Here is a 25,269-nt window from a genome sequence, read left to right on the forward strand (position 1 = left end):
ATTGTACATGGATTTGTGGCCAGCTGTCACGTCTACAGTATATCACACTCGACAAAGACTTATTCAGCCTGAACAGACCTCGTTGTGAAAGAATGTATCCCTGGCTGCTTCTGATGAAGTGGGCCCTCCTGCTACTCCCGGGCACTCAGACATAAGAGTCTGAGCTGCCGGGGAATGAGTCTCATAATGAGGCCCCGGAGATGTCTAGCTTTAACTCTGGCTTTCTCTGCTTACTGATGATGACTGCCAATCAGCAGCATGGGATTGCACGGCTTCACCGCAACATAGTGGGCTCGTTGGCTGTGGCATTTTAAGGTGACTTAGTCTCAGAAAATGTGATGCTTAATGGAACGGAGCGCCTCTATCCATTTCTAATGGAGATTCCTCCTCTGCTGTTCCCCCCCACCCCCCACCCCTCCTTTGTCTTGTGTCTTTTGATGTCCCATAATGAATCTAGTGTGTCCTGTGGGCAGAGAGGTGCTGGAGGGAAAGAAGTGAAACTCCTGAGTTAAAGGTCCCGTGTGTCACATTCAGAAGGTTTTATTGGCAGGAACTGAACATACTTCCCATAGGTATGTTTGTATAAGTTTATAATTGCTTTAGAAAGAATGTTCGGTTTTTGTACGCTTCGATTTGATACACTTTATATGTACTATAAGGGGGCTGCCTTTTTGCACCACCATGTTTCTAGAGCAGCTCAAACTGACAAACCAGCCATGGTGTGTCTTTCAGATTTTGGGGCAGAAGCTTAGTACGTAAATGAACAAGAACGGCATTCCTTTCAGTTATCCATCCATCCATTTTCTACCGCTTTATCCTCCCACAGTGCTGTGCCAATCTCAGCTGACATTATAGGGCGATAGGCGGAGTACTCCCTGGACAGTTTGCCAGTCCATCACAGGGCCACATAAAGAGGCAGACAACCATTCACTCACACTCTCACACCAATTTAGAGTGACCAATTCACCTAATCCCCATATTGCATGTTTTTGGACTGTGGGAGGAAGCCGGAAAAAACCCGAAGAAAATCCACACAAACACATGGGGAGAACATGCAAACTCCATGCAGAAAGGCCCTTGTTCCAACCGGGGGAGGAGTTCTCCTTGTGTTAAGCATTTGTTGATAGTTGTTGCTAATTCTTAGCCCAGAGTCATACTTTCCACTGCATAATTTCATCATCTGCACACCTCCAGTTTAAGTAGATAAGGACTATATTATGTGCCGACTGTGCTTGTAGCGCAACGCTTTCCAGCTCAGTTGGTCGTTGTGCACTCTTCTTTTGGTCTAAAGAGACAATGCAGAAGACCTTGGAAACTTGCTTGATGTGAGAAGGTCCGCTGGTAACGACACATTATTACATTTTTCATTTAGCTGACGCTTGTATCCAAAGTGACTTACATTGATCAATTCACACAGGACATCAATTGAGGACGATATCCTTGATAGAGTTTGCTCGTGTGGAGCACAAGACTGACGTGGATCTTTGTTGAAGTGTGAATGGAAAGGTGGTTCTCCGTGGATGTGGAACACAGTGTGAGAACACTTTGGACCTTGAAGTCCAAAGACAAATATCTGAATTTGTCTCTCAAGTCCTAAAGAATTACTCAACACCTTTCCGTTCATTGTCTGGCTGCTAATCAAAGCATAATCTCCCATCAAGATGTTTCTGTTCACTGTCACAGTGATGCACCGAGTTGCAAATGTACATGATTTGTTAAGGCGTCTGTCTGTAGACTGGCTGGTGGCTGCAGCCAAAACCCACTTTTTTTCTTTCCACCACTTTTTTTCTTCTGCTGAACCTAGCGTGCTAAAGCAAGTGTCCCAGGATTGGTGCCAGCTCGTCTCTTTTTATCCCCCTTTGATAATTATTATTCATCGTAGTGAGGAATAGCATTGCTATAGTGGACATTTATAAAAACCTCTTGTCACTTCAACTGCAGAAGCTCTTGGCAAGCGACCACCACTCACTTGCCGCAAGGATAAAAACTTTTGAGGAGACATAAGATACGAAAAGGTTAATAGTATTACATCGGTTTAAATGTCATTAAATTCAAGGCTTAAGTCTGAGACTCTTTTGTTCATGCTTGTGCAGGATTTAAGATAACGATGATGCACTGAATGTGAACTAGATGGCATCTTTGCCATTGAAGGGTTTTCTGTGACGGGACTTGACTCTTGAAGAGCACCGTTCATGTCCATTGTTCCATGGAATAACGTGAGGAATGACACCGAAAATGCTTGACTTCTTGTTCCCCGGAACTCCAGACCTGCTCCAAACCTCCTGCCAATGACTTTTTCTTTGTTTGCTTCTTCTCAGTTCCTCCTGTTTTTGTTTTGAGTTCAGCAACCTAATCTGGTGAGAGTCCAGTGCATCGTCAGGAGAGGGATGCGTTTATTTATAATACCGGCTGAAGAACGTCAAAATAAATTATGTCCACGTCTTGATCGCACTGTCCGACCGTTTCTCAGTCTACAGGTCGGACTGTGAATGGGCAGATGGTTTTCACCACATCGCAGTCTCTTTATATTTACCCACACCATTTTGTCCAGTAACTAACCTTGAAGAGAACACACTCATGAAACAAGCATGACCTGTGAGTGAACATTAACTGGCAGTGGGAAGGGGGTAGGCCCTCAGAGAGGCAGCCAGGCACATCATGCTCCGACTCTTGTGTTCTTAGCGTTTTTTTGAAGAGTCCACGCTGTATTTGTTGTTAATGGGTGACTGGAAGAGATGGGACACAAAGCTGTGGAAAACATTTCAGCTGAAAATGATGTCCTGTTAGTCCTTTAGAGGAATTTCCAGCCTGGAACACAGTGAGCAGATGCCACTCTCAATTTTTGTTCAACTTTAAAAGTGGAAATCCTTCCAGTTTTGAGGTTTTCAACCAAATCAAACTCAAACTGATGCTTTGAGGAATCAGTGGAGTTGTATAGATTCGGTAACACTGCGCTTTATTTTCCATAGCGAAAACAAACGGCACTCGGGTCAAATATTTTCAAGACGACGTTGCAATCAAAAAAAGTCTGAAATGATCCCTTTTTCCTGGAAAGGCCTCACCCCCATCTGTATATTTCCTTTAAAAAAAATGTCACCCAGCAGATGAAATACTAACCAGATGTTAAGCTGCCATTGTCAAAGGGTGTCCTTTACCTCATAATAGCTCAATATCGCTACACCGCTGCAGCTCACATATGTCTCAGCTGTATTTGCTTTAAGCTCTCGCAGCGAAGGCAAAGCTATCTCCACTGATTGTATAAGTCAGTCGTTTCCGTAAGAGGATGGAAAAATATCACGATCGCGCTAGAAAAACAACCACAGCATTCCAGAGGGGAGACACGGTTTTTACAGTATATATATTTGCGATTATCATACCTGTGTGTAATTTGTGGAAAATGGCTAATAATTAAAACATGTCTGGGGTTTTCTTTTGTAATTGGATCACATGCTCTTGGGAGTGTGCAAACAGTGTTAAGCCGGATCATTGAGCAATAGGTGAAAGTACCAATATTTAATAGCTTGAGAACATCATGAAAACACTTAAAAAACAACAGTAGGCACTTATTTAAATCCAAAAGAGGAGAAACATCTGCTTGGTGCAGTCAAAAAAAAACAATACCCCAGTACAAGCATTTTACGTTTCAGTTTCATCAATTCAAAAAACATTAGATTTTAGACAATGTGACCTGTTTTAATCAATAAATCATCACACGCTATAGTATATGAAAAGCATAATTATGAGCTTTTATCTCACTGCACACAAATTACACTTAATATGAAATAAGACACTGAAAAATAGATTTTATTCATAGTTATAGACAGTATTTGTACGTTTGAGATGTATCTTGAGTTTTCTTACAATAATCTATGTATCCCTCTTCTCTGCAGTCCATCAGAAAAAAAAGCACCATAAATGAGATGAGAAGTCCAGCTCATGTTTCACTGACGCTCTGTTTTTTTCCAACAACTGGAACCATAAAATCATCACAGCCCGAAATTGTGAAAACAGCTGAACTTGGCCTGAAAGTTGATGCAGATACAGACTCCTGGAGCTTTCTGTTAAATATCCAAACACATCTGTCTACAAACACTTCAAGGCTTCTTCGGTCCCACTTGAACCTGTCTTACATTTTTCTTTTCAATTTCCTCGAGCTGGTGTTTGGCTCTCACGTGTTCAGGCTCTGGCTCTCTTCAGGACTTGTCTCCTGGCTGACTGCTTGGTGGCAGGTATATCCGGAGCATTTGCTCAGGTGAATGGGCAGCTCCTCCTGCCCTCCACTGCCTCCCTTCCTAATTTTACATTTGTCTTTGCGAACCTGAGACGTTCCACTGCTTCCTTTTGATGAGACTGTCTGGCCTCTGAACAACTGCGCTTGCTGCTGACATAGACCCACCTTACTGAGGAGGATGAATACATCCCCCCTGAATGCTTTGGTGAATATTGCATAGAGGAACGGGTTGGCACAGGAGTTAAGCGGGTAAAAGAGCACCAATAAAATCTTGGAGTTGGAGACGGTGATTAATGGCTGGTCCAGCACGGCTGACATCGCGTAAAAGGAAATGGGTGCCATGCACAAGAAGTCAGTAAAAATGAGGACAGCCATGCGCTTAGCGATGTTGGTGTCTTTGGATCCTGAGCGGTAGTGAGGGTTGTGCACTGCACAGTAGATCTTGAAGTAGCAAGCACAGATAACAAGAAAGGCCAGGATGTTGAGGACCAGCACTGACAAGACGTACACCTGAGCCATTGTGGACTGAGTGTCCATTGGGAGACAGATGCTGACTTTCTGATAACTGCTCACCCCGGCGAGTGGAAGCAGAGCCAGGACCAGGCAGAAAACCCAGCCGCCTAGCATCACGGCCGCCGCGTGGTGCAGACGCAGCTTGCGATCCAGCCTCATGGCGAAGGTGATGGCGTACCACCTCTCCAGAGTGATCACTGTCAAGGTGTAGACTGACAGCTCACTGGCAAAAACTGTGAAGAAGCCTGCAAGTCCACACCCAGGACCTGTCTGCCAGTCTATGGCATGGTTGAAGTACTCGGCCCTTGTGTGGAGGTCTACGGAGGCAATGAGCAGCAGATAAATCCCCATGCATAGATCTGCAAAGGCGAGGTGACACATGAGGAAGCGGGACACTGAGAGTTTGTAATGGCTAGTGAGCAGCACCAGTAGCACCACCACATTTCCCAGAATGGCCAGCAGACTCACAAACCACACAGACACTCGCAGGAAGCCAAAACCCATTATGTCCTCACAAGGATTGAACTCATCAGGGACCGGTGAACATGCCACCTCCTCTCCCTCCTCACACACCACATAATCGTAACGACTGTCAAAATCTTGGCTGGTATCCTCTTGGGGGTTCTTGAGAGTCTCTCCAAAACCCACATCCTCATCCGGCTGGCCCCCGAAATAGGCGTGATAGTGGAGGCTGCCGTGGAAGTCACCTCTCCTCCAATCTTGCTGCTGGGACTCTATCGGACCCCCGTCAGTTGACTCCAGGTCAGAGACTGTCTCGACCGCGCTATCCCCTTGAACAGCGGTCCAGGTGAGGGGTCCCACGGAGCGCTTGTGATGCTGGTCTTGGAGCGCGGTCAAGTTGCAGATAAGGTACTCCAAAAAGCTGAAAATAAACACGCAAACATACACGTCAGAGTGCGTCTGGTTGCAATCCTCAATAGCACTTCATGTGCAATCAAATCGCAGCTGAAGAATAGGGAATCTGTTTTGAGAGTCATTATTAGTCTGGTTCAACCGTTGGTCCTACAATAACAGCAGTGAGTGACACTAACTATGGCAGCACTGTAAGAACTTATAGGTAAACACGTCAGAGAGTTGATTCAGTCCCTGCCAAGATCCACACCATAAAAGTGCAGGTGCCCCACTCCCTGTGGTAAACCATCCAATTACAGAAAATACACACATTACAAGAGCATGCAGTTGGATTTTATTCGCTTGTTACGACGCGTTTCTGACAGTCGAGGAATACGAAATGGAGGTCAGAGATCGACGCTCACCCTCGTTTCTTCTTGAGGTTTTTGAAGCCGCAGCAGTGACTGGGGTAGGTGAGGTTGGCGACGGAGAGGTGCTTGAATGTTTTGATAGGTGGCAGTTTCTTGAGGGACCAGGTGTCGCGCGCCTTCAGCTCCCGGAGAGAATCCATACCTGCGGTCGGCAGCGATCTGATCCCTGTCAGGGAGACGTCTCTTTAAGACAAAAGAGTGGTGATTAGAGGAGACTGGTGGGGGAAAAGTTGGTGATACCACTGATGTAAAGATGCTCCCGTTCACCACAGAGAGAAAAAAACAACAGAACATTCTTGGAGATGCAACTTTCTGTTCAAATATAGGTTATAGGTCGGAAGTCTTGACGTCACTGAGGCTAAGCTACATCCCTGCTACCCTGGAATTTTCTGCATACCCTAATCCATTGGTTCTCAAAGTGCGGCCCGGGGGCCAATGGCGGCCCGCAGAAACATTTCTGACGGCCCGCAATGAATTACAGTTGATAGTTTTAATCCAGGAGGTACTGTGCTTGTTAAATGTTTATTGGACATTACTGGATACAGACCAATATGTGTAAACAAAAATACTGTGTATTTACCTGGTTTCTATATGGTGAATTTTAGTGTATTATTGGGTTATAAGCTGGTAATAAGCAGGTAGCTACAGCCCCCAATTACTAGCTGTTTACCCAGTAAATATATGGTAACAGAAATGTGTTACTTGGTATTAACCTGTAATTAGAAGGTAAGAACAATGGCCAAAATACTGGGTAATTACCCAGTAAATTATAAAGCGTTATTATATTAATGCTTAAATTACATTATATTAACCCTTATATTACTTAACGCTAAACTGTAGAACTGCAATCTGGTCATTAAAATGATTACAAATGGGATTTCTTTCCGTTTTTTTTCCTTTGGCGGCCCTCAGTCCAATGTTGGGTTCCTAAATTGGCCCTCAGGTATCAACACTTTGAGAACCCCTGCCCTAATCCCAGTATATTTCACAGTAAAATTATGGCACAAGGTCACCACCCTGTACCTTTCAGCCACAGTATCGCCAGATATTACGAGATCTGATGAGACCAGAGAGCTCACAGTTGGATCAGACAGCATCCTCCATCTGTTTCCTTAAGTGATCTCCTCATTACTTCATCATCTTCAAGCAATTTCATGTGGTAATGCTTGCGCCTGCCTGTCATGCCAAAGCGCAGATTCATTGGGACAAAGACATGCAGGGGATTGAAAATCTCACCAACATCCTGTATGGTCCCATTATCAGGACATTCCACTGTACGGCGTTAAACGCTCTCCCCTTCTGGGGCCAAGCAGAGGCCAAGTTCTGCTTCTTTTGTTTTCTTTTTTTTCTAACCCATTATACCTCGAAGTCAGTGAATAATTCGATTAAATAAAACAAACACAGGGCCAAGCAATTCCATATTTGCTAAGGGCTCAGTCGTTCTTTTTTAGTCCCATTTACTCCAACCACTTCTCTGTCATCGTCTCTCTTTTCCTCTCCTGGGGCGCATTGTGTAAAAAGCTGCACAGACCCTGAGAGTGTCGGTCTGATTTTGTCATTCCCAGATGTTTAGCTCATGACCTCCGGGAGGTGACCTCACTCAGGACATTTTTCCCCTCAGTGGAACAGAAGATGAAGACCTGCACACGAACCCCATTTCCCTAATCAGACACTTAACGGCTCGAGCAGAACCACAACACCGACTGGAAGCAAAGATGGTCTGACAGCTTTTAAAAACACTAAAAATGGCAAATATATAACAGTGTCAGACAAATGTAGGAAGTCTCCCCCCTCACACACTTGCATGCAGGTCAGATTTCCTGGTCAAAGACACAGCTGTGGAGAAATGATTTTTACATTTTGAATATGCTCTCCAATTTCACACACGTCTCATCCAGTCTGCACTTTATGAGTGAGGAAATTGGCCCTATCGTTTATTAATATATAAACCTCCAAAATGGGTTTTGATGCCGTATATAAATTTGAAACAAAGCGCTCAATGCCAGATTCAGGTACATCGCAAAAAACATCACATAAATGGATTTAAGCGATTGCTCTATGTGTAAATAAACACATCCATTGTTTACTGCTTTATCTTCTACATGAGGGTTGTGGTGCCAATCCCAGCTGACTTGTTGAAAGGCAGGGTACACCCTAGTCCATCGCACAGATGAACAACCATTCACGAACATACTTACACCTATAGGAATTTGTGTCCCATTTTTGCACATGTTGGTGGAAACCAAGGAATCGAATCCACGCACACACAGGGAGAACATGTAAACTCACAAACACAAACTGGGACGCAAACCAGTAACCTTCTTGCTGTGAGGCCACAGTGTTAGCCACGTGTGCCATCGTGTGTCCCCTTGAGCTAGTGTTTTCGCTAAATCCATAAACATGATTTAATTCGGGCTCGGGGCCTGTGTTGGAATATTTGCAAGAACCTGTTTTGATTGGCTGCCACTTAGAAATCACAACGTTTCTGAAGCGAAAGCAACGGACCCACAGTGAAGTTTTGGCAACACTTGACGCTGCTCCATTCAAAGTGAATGAGAGACGTTTTAAAGAGGACCTTGAAGTTCTGGGAAGTTCCAATTAACGCTGTTCTTTAGTGTGTATCTGCATCATTACCTTGTTTAAGAAGCCCTGAAGGTTCAAAACAAACAGTTCAGCCACTGCTGAGAACGCTGTGTTTTATTGTAATCTCGGGCTGAAAAAACCCGGTCCGGTTACGCAAGCGTAAAAATAACGTCCGTTGTGGAGGTGTTTCACGAGCGACAGTGGGAGTCGTGACGAAACTATTTTTAAACACTGTTAAAACAATGTTTTGATAATCAGTAGCAGTGCATCCACCGTTCCAGAGGGGGGAGCTGCGCTTCTGAGAGCGGGTGTGCTGAATATGTCACTTCCGGGTACTGACCAATCACAAGACTCTGTCTTCTGGGTGAGAGAGTTGAGTCTGAAATATCGCGGCTGGGGAACAGCGTCAGAAAAGAGGATTTCTATCGGCTCGTTTACAGCAACTAGGAGGTTTTTGACCATAAAAACAAGTTAATGTATGTAAGTAGACCTCCATAACATAACATATATGTGCAACAGGACCACTCTATGTGAGCTTTAATGGACGCCTCGTGCGAGTGACCTGTGAGTCGCCCCCCGTTAAAGCGATCAAGAAGTTCAGATACTTACAGAAGCATGGGTCCGCTAATGGTGCCCGCGAAAGCCCTTTCATCCATCTTGGTCAAATCCTTATTCCTGTGAAGGTCGCTGGGACAGGAAGAAGATGTTTAAGTTTATTAAGGGAAAAGTTAGCCTTCACATTTCAATCAGATTCTCATGCCTTTCGTATTTTCCCAAGCCTCATCACTGCAAATTCCCGTGTTTATTTTCTCTTGTTTTGGGGCTGAAATATGACATGGAGTTATAATCAGATGAGATATTACGCCCTGCGGCCCTTGTGATGGCGCACTCCTTAAACATACGGCACCCTCACTACACCCTCTGATTCCTAATTTTAATAAGGATAATAGCCTTGTGAGGGATGTGTTTGTCTTGGGCAGGCTGTGCTGGAATCAGTTTTTCCCCTCAGAGCAGACCAAGCGCCAACATAAACACCCGTGTGGTAAGACTCACAAGTCACAGAGCAATGGCTTAATTAGACTTTTATAAGGACCTGGGCTTTCAGTAGGTGTTTTAAAAAAAGAGTGAATATTTAAATGAATATCTTTAATACCTCATATCCTGAATATGTGGGATTCTGGACCCAGGAAGAGAAACACATTTCTTGTGACAAAAATGAAGCACTTCTTACCCGTTCTACTCTCACTGTGTGTTTTTTTTTTGTATGCCTGAGTATAAGGGAGATTGGGATTTTTAATGCAGACTTCCTGAACCCCATTTTTGGAAACATACATTATTTTCCCATGAGAACTCCAGCTTGTTAACGAAGAGCTGGGCTTAAGCCCTCTTCAGTGCATACGAGAAGGCCCACAGAGACCCAGCTGTGATCCTGCTGCTTTTGTAGTTTAATTCCGAGTAAGAAAATACACCTGCCAGATGTCAGAGACAGTTTAATCCAGACTGAGTGAATGAATCTTTTTTTTTTTTTTAGGAAAGGTGGATTGTGACTCAAGAGATATCACCACCAGACAAAAGACATTGTGGACTTTATTAAAGAAAATATCAGTGGATGGTATGTCGCTAAGGTGAAGGAAAGAGAAGAAAGAAGCAGTAATGCAACACCAACAGAGAAGGAGATTAAAAAATATGCTCAAACTGTGAATTATTAAAGGAATAGTCTGACATTTTCAGCCCATAAACCTAGCTGAGCAAAACTGGAAACAAAGGGAAAAGACCCTTTATAAAGCAACTACTACTCATTTTTACACTCCAGATTTTCAAAGCATTCATCTCTCTGTAAAGACACAGCACTTCCCAAAATGTAAAACTATTAAAAAAAATGAAGTTACTCATGATAGAAATATCATTAACCTACACTTGATCCAGCCTGGTCCCATTGAAAGCATGGCGATGGATTTCTCTGAAGCCATTTCCGTACAACATCCTGCAACAAAAGAAAAAAACAAGTGAGTTCAAACAAGGAAATAGCAATGATTTCAAATTTCCTCTTCAGATGAATTGAGATATTTTCCACATCCTGACATTCAAGTCCGTGTCGGGGGCAGCAGGGACATTTTACAGTGTAAGTAGAACCTCGTAATTTGACAATTTTATCATGAGGTTTTGTCTCTCCCCGTGCAATTGTGCGGTCTTTCGCCCCAACGTTTACTGTAACACGCGGTGCCGCGTATCGAAATTACCATCCCTCTTCCGTAACCGCACGCGTGTTACAGCCCGTTCTATGCGAGGTTGTCTTGTTTTTAACCGTCTTCCCGAGTCGAGGTCAGAATGAGCTCATGTTTCCAGAGTGAGGTCATTTCTGTCCATTTTTGTTCAGGGACAAAGGACAATGTCATGGCACTCGCTCCTCAATATAATGTTTACAGGTCTGAGCAGTTTATATTTCACATTCACAATACACTTGTGAGTTACGTGCGATATCTTACAGTGTCAGCACGTCGCTGGTGATGCCGCGGAAGGAATTGGCTGGGATTGCAGTCATGTAGGGATGGTCCACAATTTCCCTGCAATAGAGGAGTAGATGAAGCGGTAATGTAAATACGTACCTTTCACTGGTAATATGGCATATAATACATATGTACTGTTAATGAGTTCTCAAGTATTTGAGCCTTTTAGAGGGTGATGGCAGAGATCTGATGGTGGATGTACTTTTATAGTGATGTTAAGAAGTACACTTTAAATGAAGTGGTCTTGTCAGTTATACCACACTTGACAAGGGAAACTTGTTCCCATGTTGCCTGTGTTTGTATTTTACGTTGCTACAGTTACAGACATATACTATTCCTCCCTTTTTATTATTACACTGTCAAAATCCATATTTACTATCCTGTTTTTGAGGGTTTTTTTTTTTAAACTTTTTTATTGTTTGATATGATTGACAGCTAATGATTAAAGCTGTTGTCAGTGAACTCTTCAAATCAAAAATATAGAATTTCAGATGAGTGTTTCCTCAGTCTCGAGGGTCTGATAGTATAAGTAAGCTTTAACTTTTGTTGTTACGTTAGATCTACTGTGTCGCATAAATGGTGATACGGTTTGTTTGTTTTGCAGAAACTTACAATATGAAGTTCATGTCACGCGAGTGGATGTTGCTCAGGTCAGGGAACAAAGTGAGGCCGGTGTTGAAGAGCCCCCTGAACAGCACAGGGATAGAAAGAGTCAGGAAATTAGGATACAAGGTGGGTAATGTGCGAAATTACAGTGAGCGTCGCTATCATTAATACAGTCGTAAAACAATCTACATCCAGAACAGTGTTTCACCTGTGTATCAGAAGTGTATCATCTCCTGTACAAAAACATCAATTGTGAAAAGTAAGCACGGATATTTCGATGAGGTGAAACTAAAAAAAAAACGTTTCATTCACAGCTCGTCAAGTTACGGTCAATAAAAAACCAATCAGGAAGTGAACGCGGTTAACTACTGTTCCCAAAAGTCTCCATTTCTGATCGTGCAGACTAAAACGCAGCCTGGGACTTTTTAAACTAAAACGAAGCCAACTGCATTTACAACATCTCTGTTTCAGGGGCCTGGTGTAGAGTGGACCGTAATGAGCCCAATTTGTTCAATATGCGACTTCAAGAGTCACTGTAAGATTCTGGCTTCTTAAAGGCTAGTACTTCTTCAGATGAGCTTAAGTAATTGTGAAATTACACTAAACGAAACAGTATAGTCAAATAAACACCACTCTAAAACAGTGGACTTTGGAATTTTGGAAGGAAATATCAGCTTCTACGTGTTTACCAGGGGCACGAAAGCAGGGGATTGACAGTTCGTTCATGAGCCAAATTGTTGTATTCCATCTCTGTTTAGAGTGTGCAGTGTCTTTTTCTAAACACGGTTGTACCGCGGCATTAATTTTAAATGAAGCATGACTCAGTCTTGCCCGTACTGACACACACGCTTCTCTGACTAGTTCACAATGTCTAAATTATTGCCAGATTTAAGTATTTTAACTCTACATCCCCTCGTTTTTTGTTTTTTTTTAAGTCACTACGCTGTCATCAATATGTCGTATTGATTGCCAAAACGGATATGAGTTAAAGAATACTCACAGGTATTTGAGGTTCGGAAGATGCTTAAAGGCTTCTGGGTCAACATAGGTCAATCTCTTTGCATTACGTATCTCACTGGAAGAACAAACAGACAAAAAAAAACAACATATTGACATAAATATACATGTATTTGGAGCATTTGTAGTGCAGTTTTTAAACTTGCTGACATGACATTTCAAGGTGCAAGAGAAGTGAGGCTCAGCACAAGAGCCACGGAGGGAAGTGGAGTCCAATTAGTGTTTCATTAGTGTATTTTCCTCTGTGTGGTCCTCGCTCTCCGTTGCCACAGAGACGTTGGCTGCTCGTATTAACCAAACAATGTAAAAAAGGTTCATATTAATAAATCCTGTCTTAATAAAACGTGGAGTCAGGTCTTAATAGTCAAGACAAACAGTATCACTGACACATGGGAAAAAACTGTGATGATGATAAAAATGAAGAAGACGCTGTTCACATGCAAAAAGGGGTGTTCTCTCTCTCTCTCTCGCTTCCTCTGTTATTGCCTTTGGCTTCTCTCCTTTAAACTCCAGATTGGGCTCCACCAACATCTGAGAATAACAGCATTTCGCAGCTAAAACACTTCACTGTGTTCACTTGCCAGTCGCTGACTTAATGTATCTGCTTTTTAAAGCCTGCCAAGTGCTGTACAATGTGCTACAGGTTTATTTTCTGTCCCCGACGTCAAAACTAAACACGGAGAAGAAACATGCGGTTTCTTTACTCGACGTACACGGAAAACAAACTCCAGATAACTGCAGGTCTGTTGCAACACAAGTCTGATCTGTTGGAATCAGTGACACAAATAGAGGGACAAGTGTGTCAGGAACTACGGTGGCCTTCACATTCCAGAAAGGATGTAGTTCGTCTTCATGTGCATCGTAAGATAACGCTTCACCTTGTTTAACACGTGTTTTGGCTGGTTTTTCTGTTCAGGCTACACAAGATGACCTTCTCCATGAAGCAAGGTACTTGTCTAAAATACGTATAGGCTACAAAAACCCAGAAATTTGAAGTTTAAAGAAATCAAACACTCATACAAATAAACTCTCTTACTTTTTACACTGCTCTGTTACTGTTATGTGTTTCAATTCTTCATTTAACGTTCCTTTTAAATGGCTTTTTGTATTATAGTATTTTTTACATCATCATGCCATGACACCTTTCATATTTTATGTAAAGCTTTATGAAGTCCCTCGCTGTTTAATTGCTATACAAATCCATGAAAAACAATAGCATGTATTTAAAAGTGGACATAGTGAAGCCTTGAGAGTCATAATTCGACAGGCAAACATAGCTCAGCGCCTTCACCTGAAACTATGACAAAACTAGCTGCCACTCGCACTGATGTCCACTCACTGTGCTGTGCTTTATGATCTGTTTTCCTCTAAATGGGAGCATACATTAGTAAATTGACCCCAGCCAGCATTTATTGAGTGTGCGGAGGTTGAATTTTGATTTTGATTAGCCCTAACCCAGCATAGTAACTTCTTCAATAGCACATGATGTCCCAGCCAGCATGTCCACGTGGGTTACATTTGGACTGACGATATGGGTTAGTCCGTGGTTTCTATGGTGGCCACACCTGTGTTTTCCCATATGGTATCCATGCGACTTAAACCATGTTATGGGACCTGCAGAATTTGCCCACTTAGAACCAGGTTGCCTGGAAAGGGTACGACGTTGGCATAGGCTTGAAGTTGGTATGGACAAACCCACTTGGGACCCATATTGTCTCCTGAATATACCACCCAAGAAGTTATTAGTCTTCAAAAATCAAAAAAATCAGCCTCCGCACATTCAACAAACACAAAAAACAATTATAAAGTTGTGCAGCAGTTGATTTTTGATCTTCAACTTTATGTACCTGTGACCATCCAGCACCTCAATGTTATTGTTGGCTGTGCATTATGGGTTCTCATTAAAGGGGGAAAAAAAAGTTATTTGACCTAAAGTTAATATAAAAAGTATATTTCATCTTCAATAGATAAAACAAATACTTTCCCCGAGTGTTTTCTCAACAAATTACCCAGAAGGCAGAAGATGCCTTGAACTGTGTGTGAAGAAGTTGACTCATTATTACTGTATAATGGTTTTCCTTCGGTATAAAAACCTTACAATCCTTGCGATAATTGCTCTGGTCGATAGTGTTACGGTTCAAACTTCAGCGAAATTTCAGCACTAACTGCACTCCTCGACCCGCAGCTGCTGTCGGCCTCAAGCAGCCGGCAGGAAGCCGAGCATTAATTTGTGTCTGACCCTGAAGGAAACCTGAGAGAGATGCCATTATCTGATGGCACTGCACCACACCAATCGGGAGCAAATAGGCCCCAGAGATCCAAAATACACCCCCCCCCCCCAAACACAGACACAACCCTGAGCTGGCAGAGTGAATTATCATCTCTGTCCGTGTTATGATACTTAGAATCAGGAGTCCAATGAGCAAAGGCCTAAAAAGGGAGGGATAAATAGCAGCCACAAACACATCAGGTCCTATCATCGGACCCTTTCTGTAGCTGTTAAATCATACTGGAGCTTTATATGCCCACATTTTATGCAGTAATTGAAGAGTGGAAACAAAATTACGTGCACACAAACTGCCGTGTTACAGAATGTTGTAACTTGGAACAAATCCTCCGCACGGGGGCAGGAAGTCTCGGAGTAATATATGAAGTGCTAGGAGGTGTTCTGCTGGAAACTACGGAGTCCAACCAGAGACTGAGCCATAAATCTCAATCTCATAATTGAGAATAGAGTGCACCTTGCAATATTCCCCTCACCCCCCTGAGCTGCATCAACAAGAGGTGGAGCATGAAGAAGATGAAGAGAGCGAAACCAAATCCTGGCTGCTGTTTAGCCTCTCTGCTCTAACACGCCTATTAGACTGAGCTCAGTGAAAACGGCTCCAAATGGACCCAGATAATTGGTTACTTTCACTGAATTAAATAGATTTTTATTTATAATTTATTTGCTAATCGCACAACAGGGTTATTTTTTTTTCCACTTGGAAAACTGCTCTATATTTACCACACTGATGAGGAGAAGTAAATTATGTGTGGGTGAGAAATAATCTTATAATCCGCTCCTTCCACGCTTCCATTTGTTGCCAGCGCAACTCAAAATTAGAAATTTTTCTCCCCTCAGAGCGAATGAAACCACCGAATCAATGTCGATCAATAAAGAGCGTGTATTTTTCCCTTTAGTTACTCACATCTGGGTGATTTTCCTCAGGCTGTAGAACGAGTGCCTCTCCAGCCTCTGCAGCGTCACGTCCACCGATATATATCTTAAAAGAAACAAACAACAGTTGCGCGGAAATCGAATCGAAACAAATCATCGTTGTAAAATCAAAAATAATGACTTCTTTCATCCATCTGTCTCATTTACGAAAAAATGAAGGTGCCGTGAATGCGTGAAAGCGAAATTTGACGCCTGTTTTCATAACGGCCTTTAAGTGTGTGGTTCCAAAAATGATCCTAAAGCCTGCAACTGTTTCCTGGATTTATGAACCCACCTCGTCTCCCAAGCCCCCCAAGTCAGGAGCAATTTCAAAGGTATGCACCTCGCATATACATTACTTAGTCATCAGTCACGCTGTTCCCATTTGTTATTACTCGGTAACAAGTTTGCTTTTAAAATAAACCATAAACTTAGCACTGGATCAACCTTAAAGTCTTACTTACTTAACAACTTAAGCAATATTTATGAGGCACAGGGCAGCGAATTGAACAAAAACGGCTTGTTTTCGAGAATCTGTTGACACTTTATTGGTTTTCAATCGCACAGTCTATAATTTTATCTGGACGGAGAAGAGAGAATTATTGTAAACACGACACAGAACGTCTCCACTGCCTCTGTTTCTCTGCACGCATGACTTGAACACAGATGTTGGACTCAGCGGCTGTGGATCAGACTCGAGTGTATTTTACCTCTACATAGAGACTCCACCTCTACAGGGAGTCTATACAATCAGCTCACAGTGAGAAAAAAAAAAATCTCTGCTGGAATACCAAGCTGATGTCCAAGCCCCACTGCGGTTGGAGGACCAACATTCCTGATGAAGGAACGCATTAGCGTTTCCAGCTGTGATTAGGAGCCAGCCGTGATGCTAAACAGAGAGCATATCATCTGCTTGTGTGGCAGGCAAAAAGGAAAAGGCTGGGCAGTTTTGGAACTGGGATCTAGTCCCAGTTATTTGTTGTTGTTTTTTTGTGAAAGAAGTTTTAGAGACAGGTGGATGAGAGGTTTGTGTACGAGCCCTGAACAAACTACTAGCTCTACTAAGTTGCCACTTACATCATTGAGATGTTGACCATGCTGGCAAAAGCGTCTGCTGGCACCGATGACAGACGGGTCTCGAAAAGCCATCTGGATGGGAAAAAAAACAACCTTTTTATCAAGAATTGTGGAGAAATAGTATGACCAAGCATTTTGGCCAAAATGCTCAGTTTGTTCACGTAATGGTAGGATGGAATGACAAAATCAATACTATTCATTTGTAGGATGAATAAAAAGCTATAAAGCAGCAGATCATTTTTTTTATCATTTTCAGTCACAGCCACTCCACTAGAGTTTCAGTGTTTCCCAAACTTTTAAAGATGGTGACCCAAATTCACAATTTAAATTGTGGCAACAGAAAATGTATGCATAATTAAACATTTCTGACATATCTTACTTTAATTGGGTAAACCAGCCATTTCTACAAGATATGTTTGATAAATGAATCACAGCTTACTTTAAAGGTGCCATATGTATGAATGTGGCCAAAAACAGTTACTACATTCAAATTCAAAATACCGAGGTCTTTTAGGTTTCATTTTTTGACGTAACTGGCAACCCGTGTTTGCGCGTTAGCTGAGACTCTACTGACTGCAATGATTGGTAGACGGCGGAGGTGGCGCCACATGCCAAAACATGATTTCAAAACATAAACATGATTTGCAGTCTGCAAAATATTTTTTTTAATGAAAATATTTTGGCTGTGCTGTTGTTATTGGTGAGTTCAGTTTGTTATATGAACATTATTCCTGAGTCTCCTGTGACATATTAGGAGGATTGTATGGCCAATTGCTTTAGATTTATCACATAATGCACCTTTAAACATTTCTGACATATCTTACTTTAATTGGGTAAACCAGCCATTTCTACGAGATATGTTTGACAAATGAATCACAACTTACTTTCACGCATTTTATTTTAAACATTCACACTGAAAATCTGGAAAACATTCACATTTCTTTGTCTCATGTGACCTTTCATGGTCCTTCAGGGATGTATCTGGTTAATTCTGCAGTAGCATAGTCAAAGTTTAGACTATGCAAGTGTGCACATGACCGATACAGTAAAGCTGCAAATGTCTCATTAAACCATGTAGCCTGGTTTTGCCAAAGAAGAGAAAGATATTATGAGTTAGATAGTGATTTAAGGGCACTGTACTTGATGTTGTTGCCTCTGCACCTCTGCCAGGCTTTAAATGTTTGATTTAGCTCCTTTCACTAAGTTAATGGGCTCGTGGATATCGCTTTATTTGAAGCGCATAAAAGAAAAGTATCAATCTTCTCACGTAACTCTCAGCTACAAAGGAAAATACACATGGCAAAGATGCCAAACGACTTACTTTTAATGTCTTACACCTGAAGATATTGAGTAAATAATATTGAGTCATTACAGAACTGTCACATTATACAACATTTACTCAACAACAGCGATACTTAAAATAAAGGAAAACACGTCTTTATATTGATTCTAGATAAAAAAGAAACAGAGAGAGCAGAGCAGAAAACAGAGAGGGCTGGAATCACAGATAAAGGCCCAACACAGATGAATTAGTACAGATAAAAAGGTTTCTTTGAAGTCAGTTGTAAAACAGAACTGCTATTCTAGGAACAGGAGAAAAAAAAAACAAAGACTTGGAACTGAATGGACTTGAAGTTTGGGCCAAGTCAAACAATGTCTGGGTCTGTTTAGGACAACGTTTCAGGGAGTGGGGTTAAGATATTCACCTCTGCACTGTTGTGGAATAAATGTGAAAACAGTTTTAGTGTGAAATCTAAAAGGATTAAATGATTTGTCACGTCTATATTTCTACACTTCACATGCAAGCAGTGTGAGAAATACCCATTAATAACTGGGGGGTTGTTGTGCAATACTGTTTCACCACCACCCCAGGTGCCACCCTGCAGTATTGGCTATCGTCCAGATGTGGGCTTGTGTGGGCCTTTTTTCCACAGCACGATTTGGAACGCAATTCATTAAAACATTAAAATACAACATTACAAATAAAATAATTTAGATTTTCTCTGGGCTGTAGATTGGTATAGTCGTTAGCGCTCTTGCCTTTGCAGCAAGAAGACCCGGGTTCAAGCCCCGTTTGGAAAAACGGCCTTCTGCATGGAGTTTGCATGTCCTCCCTGTGTGTGTGGGTTTTTTTTTTCAGGTTCTCCGGTTTCCTCCCACAGTCCAAAAACATGCAGATTTGGGGATTAGGTAAATTTGACACTCTAAATTGACCGTAGGTGTGAATGTGAGAGTGAATGGTTGTTTGTCTCTATATGTGTCCCTGCGATGGACTGGAGAACTGTCCAGGCCGTACCCCGCCTATCGCCCTATGTCAGCTGAGATAGGCACAGCACCCCCGCGACAATTGCTAATTACGTTTTTCTTTTTTTTTTTGCCCCCCCAGAGCCCCTGTATTTGCACAGTGCATGGTGCATGTTGTGCCTTAAAACTACAGCTTGTATACAGTCAAGTTTAGCTGAGTTTTGGAAAAAGGCTGTGAGTAAAGAGATATATATATATATATATATATATATATATATATATGTATCCACCAAATAGTTCTTCTAAAGCCAAAAATGTACATGTTGTATGCATATTGGATTTTCACGGATGGAAATATACCAAACTATTTCAAGTTGTGGAATCTCTGTTGGCTGCTTTGCAAGAGAAAAAAAAAAAAATGTTTACATTTAACCAAACAGGATGTACTGTGTTAATGTGTGAGCTTTGGACCTACTCCTGTTTTTATGCTGGAATTTGTTACCTGTGTCCATTATTGATTAAATTAACCTGCTGCTGGTCATAGCACACTGATCTCATCTATCCCAGAATGTCAAAGAGAATGTTATTAGTGCACTTTAATCCCAACCTCTTGACTGAATATGTTGTTTCTTCTCTGTGAGATTTTTGTTGTGCTAAATTTAGGAATCACAACATGATGAAAGAGGTGAAGATGGTCTCCACATGGGTTCATTCCTCACTGCAGTATGGAGCCATATTCACAGCCTCTCCCAACACATCTTGTCTCAACTAGCAACAGTGAGTATGTCCCAGTTGTAAGAAGCCACTCAGTCAAAGCCACCGTCTCCGTGCACCTCTGCTCTGTCGGAGGAACAATAGACTAATTCAGAAGGTTTCAGATCTTGCCCAGGCATCTGAATCACACTCGCCCGGGTGAGTCAGGCACCGGGGCACGGCACCGTTCACACACACTGACAAACTCAAACAAACACAGGGACACAGAGCAGACCCCTGATACCAAACACCCGAGTCGGAACCATGGTGTTTCACTGCCGCACTCAAACCCAAATACCAGCGTGCATTTTGCCCTGTGGATTGCGAAGAGAAGAGCAGTGAGGCCATCTCACAGGCTTAAGGAGAAAATGACTCCCTGTCGATGTGTAATTCTGGATAGAAACTCAAGAAAACAAACAGGCCCCCGCGGGAATTGAGTTTGAAGTGGGGAGAAGCCGCATAATTTATAATCGTGTCAACATTGGATTGACAACATGGCTGTGTTTACTATGGGCTCTGTCTCCATTTTGATCTGTAATAAGCCTGCGGCGACTCGTACAGAGGGTGCGTTACATTTTCAACCTGTGCGTTCTCCTCCGTGATAAAGTGTAAACTCCACTCGTGCAGAAAATGCTGATGCTACAAAAAAAAAAATCCTTAATGTCTTCCCGGAATGCTAGCACTGCGAGTTAATAGAAAAACAAAGGTAGTGAGGACGTGTGGCGCACGGTGATTCATTATTTCAAGAGTTTTCTGTTTAAAGTGTTGCACTTGTTTTCTTATAAATAGAGGAAGGTTATGATCGTTGAATGTGAAGTAACACTCACAATTTCCATTACACGATCCATCAGTACAAATTAGACGCTGGTAGAGACAGTCAGTGTTTCCAGTAATCGCAGCTACAGCTCATCGTGTTCAATGTCCCACTTCTTATGTTAGAATTAAGTGCCCAGCGCTCATCTGTTAGCATTCAGGCAACAGCATTAGAATGGCACTCTTCAGTCATTTTTAAATGACCGTTTACAGGGACATTGATCATCACCAGTTATCAAGTCCAATCCAAAAATTATTTAAAAGACTGGAACTGCTGTGTGCTGCTGCCCCCCACTTTTCCCTTGAAGTCCTTTTTCCCTCTTAATTATTCTCAAATGGAACTCTCAGGGTGTTTGAGAAATGTGCTGTAGAAAGTAAATATTGTATTTGAATGCATCATGCAGACGTAGCCAGGAGTCACGCTACGCAGACTTTTAAGCATGTCTGTGCTTTTCCTTTCCACCTCTCTGAATCCTAGTGGCACTTATAGACAAACACACACACACACACACACACACACACACACACACACACACACACACACACACACACACACACACACACACACACACACACACTTTGAAAGGGCTCCAAACTTTAAGTATCCGCAAACGTACACTCACACGCAGTCACACACGCGCGCACCGACGTCTGCTTTGCATTCACCTTTTGTTCCGCTTCCTTATTCTTCATATCACAAAATCATTTTTCAACCAAACTCCTTTGATTAAAACAAAACATAATTAGTTCCCGAAAGTTTTTGACCACGTTTTTTAAAAATCGCTTTAATTGCGAGATTGTCGGGAGCACAACCCTTTAACGACGTTGATAAATGAAGGGTTAAAAGGAAAAAGGGGAATGTTTTTTTTTGCTTTCTTGTGTAAAATAATGGGGGTATAATATCTATACTATTCTCATATCTATAAATAAATCATGGGTCATGCCAAAAACCTCACGCCAGTTTCATAAAGCTTAGCTCAGCACAAAGACTGCATACAGTGCAAAGCAGTTAACCTGGTTTTCTCCACCAGTGCCTCAAAAAAACTCACAGTTAAATACATAATATCAAATTTGCTTTATACACACACAAAAAAACTAAAGGCATGTAAAAAATGTTGTCCTGGAATGTGACCTCAAATGCCCCTCAGTCTGCTAAACTAACCAGAATTGTTATAAAGTTAGGGAGATTATTTCATTTCAGCTCAGGCCACAATAACTATAACTGAAAAAAACTTAAATGACCATTGTGAGATTGTTTGCTGACTGACAAATGCACCAAATATGACAAATATACGTAAATCTTTGACCCCATTGGGCCCGACCAGGGCAGTAGGGTCATCCATTTATGTGTGTTTGAATAAAGTCAAACTCCCTTTATGCCTCATCTACCAGAACATTCTCCTCAATTCACCGTCTATTTTGGGTTTATTTGGCAGGTACTTTTTGAATCGGGGTGGTGACGACGTGCTTTCATGTCGTTCTTCCCCCTGGAAGGTTCTGGGTAAACTTTGGACAGGAATGTGAGGAAATTGTAGGGGGGGCACTTGGACATGTGAATTGGAGCATTGATAGGGAGATAATTTGATGTGATGGCTGCTGTTGGAATTGACGCAAAGTGTTATTTGGGGCTCCGAAAGGATCCGATTAAGTAAACCGTAGAGGTGGAATGAGGATTATCACAACATGCCGCACCGTCCTTCTCCGAGAGTTTTGCGACTTCCCTCGCAGCTTCAGAGGGCATTTTGTGTAAGAAACAAGAGCGAAAGCTCACCAGCTGCTGGTGTGTTGTGGGAAGAATGTTTATCCCGTTCCTGTGTGACTGTCATTCATTTTACAGGTATTTCGACATGGACCCAACGTACTGGACGACACTTTGCCGAGGCCTGCGCGAGCTAAGCCCCGCCGTCTCCTTTGAAAACATACAAATAACTGTGTTATGTTTCAGCATTCGTCAGTCAGAGCTCCACTCAACTTCTATTCATGCAATATATTTCAAATGGCACTCAAAATATCCACGATAAGCAGTGTGCGAAATAGCCATTAATAATCGGGGGGGGTCCCCTCTGCCATTTGTTGCGCAATACTGTTTCACCACCCCAGGTGCCACCCTGCAGTATTGGCTATCTTCCCTGTCAGATGTGAGCTTGTGTGGGCCTTTTCCACATCGCCATTTGGAATGCAAAAACATTAAAAATGCACAACTAGAAATAAAATAATGTACATGTTGTCTGGTTAAAAAGGATAAGAAAGAATGCAAAGTTTATTATGTATTTAGATCATATGTTAAACTGCAATTACAAAAATCTTTAGGAAAAAAACATGCTTTCCAATTACACTGTAACATGTTTAGACCCCCCTCAAATTTTGCATTTTAGGCTTTCAGGGGGTCTTGAGTGTTAATCAGGGGGGTCTAGCCCCCCCAGACCCCCCTGTATTTCGCACAGTGACGGTAAGGTATGCACTTTGACAACACCATCACAATGCACCAGTGCTGACTGAGAGCATCTGATTTAAATGGAAACACTACTTCTCACTCTTCTGTGTTTTCACTTCTGCCATGGAGTCCCTGTAAAGGGCACGTGTTTCCGTCACTCCAGGCCACGGCAAAACTACTCACTCACTCCCGATTGCATAATTTTCACCCTGCACTTAGGCAGTTTAGGAAGTACCAAACCCCTGCCACATTTTTACGAGGGGACGTTGGACAAAGGCCAGTTACATCATGTTGGCACACGGGAATCTTGACATGTTTATTGGCGTCTGTGACTTACAATAAACCTCACTGCAGATTTGTTTTCGACTGGGTATCACAACTTTTTTTTTTCTTGAATTGCTAAGTGCGCACACAGTTAACAACATAGCTCTTTATGGGCACAACAATGCTTTTCTTTATGTGCCACTTCACAATTAATATTTTGGGAACGAGGGGGATCTCAAACAATTACTTGAAAAAGTAAGCAACAGAAAATGACTAATAAAATACACTACGACTGGTAGTAATTGTATATAATTATATAAAATAAGAACTTTTTAGACGCCTAATGTGAATAAATAGCAGTAATGAAAAAAAGTATAATATATATGATTTGTTTTTCTCGTTCATATACTAAATGTAAGGATGTACTGTAGTGTTAGTAGCTAAGAAGAGCATGTGAGTCTGCCATATGGAGCGTTTTCATACATTCATAAACTGACTCTGGGGAGCGACCATGTTGACGGGAGATGTTTAAAAATTAAAAAGTGCTGTGGGATAGATCTGTAACAGTAAATCACACATGATTAAACAATAATAACAATCCAGTCGAGACCAATTCGAGGCAAATGGTGACAAATAAAAAGCGTAAACGATGACATCCGCTCAGTTACATTAGTGCTTTTAAAGGCTTCAGGTTATGGAGGTGGTTTATATTCATCTATATTCATGTTGGAATGGATTATACATTTAAATCACTGCATACAGCCTATGTTAATCTTCATGACAGTAATTGCAGTGTCATTATTGTTATTGTAAGCCCTTTTTTTTTACCAAATCAAGCATTAAAGTCACTTTGACAACTTTAGAGCATAGATTTTAGTCATCTTATAAGAGACAAAAGTAATACATGGGAAAGGAATAACTGCTTAACGACACAGACAGCCTCAGAGTCCCACAGGGAACACTTTGGAGGAATATTCTTGACACCATAATGGTTTTTCCTCGGGGTTAAGATCACTTTAAAGTCAATATGCATGAGAGGTGGAAAAAAAAAAAAAAACACACATCAGAGGAATCACTTTCACAGATGAACGCCTACTCACAGTGTCTCCGTGCTCGCTGGAAACCTGGGGAGAAAATCAATGTCAAAGCACGAGATGGTGTGAGTTTGCCACTCGGAGCACTCGCAGACAGCAGGGCAGGAATCAGCCTCCGACACGGCGAGCACGGGCTCGCAGAGCACCGTCAACAAGGCGCATGTTGTCATCACCTGCACGCTTCTGCAGAGCATGCTCACTGCTTCAAAAAAAAGTGTCCAAGGCTCCTGCGAGTCCACCTGGAGGTTCCTCTTGGTGTCCACAACAACAACAACAACAGCAGTTTCAAGTTGTCTATGACAGGCTGTGTGGTGGTGTTTGTTTTTAAAGTAGGCTGAAAGAATAAAGAGGGGGAATAGAAAGAGGAAGAGGAGCTGCAGAGAGCTGTGTGATGTCCAGGTTTGTCTCCAGGGCCGGAGGTTTGGATGAGGTGTTGAAGGTGCAGATGCTGTAGGACGGACATCTGCTGCTGGAGCTGTGCGCTCAGTTTGGAGGTGGTCTTCAGCTTGAGTGGTGGGTGGACTTCTGAGACACTCTTGTGTCAGACTTGGGAATGGTATTGTGCTCCCCCCCCCCCCCCCCCCCCTCCACACATTGAACAATGTTTTAGTTGTTGTGTACCAAGGTAAAAATAGTTGACAGCTTAGTACT

General features: G+C 42.2%; 1 protein-coding gene across 1 annotated transcript; it reads right to left on the reverse strand.

Moving 5' to 3' along the window:
* Positions 1–4,168: 4,168 nt before the first annotated feature.
* Positions 4,169–24,812, reverse strand: tshr (thyroid stimulating hormone receptor; the record flags this gene model as incomplete). The annotated part of the gene is made up of 10 exons (XM_083898509.1): positions 4,169–5,627; positions 6,022–6,210; positions 9,220–9,297; positions 10,526–10,594; positions 11,097–11,174; positions 11,730–11,804; positions 12,724–12,798; positions 15,932–16,006; positions 17,017–17,088; positions 24,625–24,812. 10 exons carry the CDS (start codon positions 24,810–24,812, stop codon positions 4,169–4,171), a joined length of 2,358 nt encoding a protein of 785 aa, XP_083754635.1.
* Positions 24,813–25,269: the final 457 nt, after the last annotated feature.

The sequence above is a fragment of the Microchirus variegatus genome, assembly GCF_963457635.1.
Source record: "Microchirus variegatus genome assembly, chromosome: 12".
Taxonomy (NCBI): Eukaryota; Metazoa; Chordata; class Actinopteri; order Pleuronectiformes; family Soleidae; genus Microchirus; species Microchirus variegatus.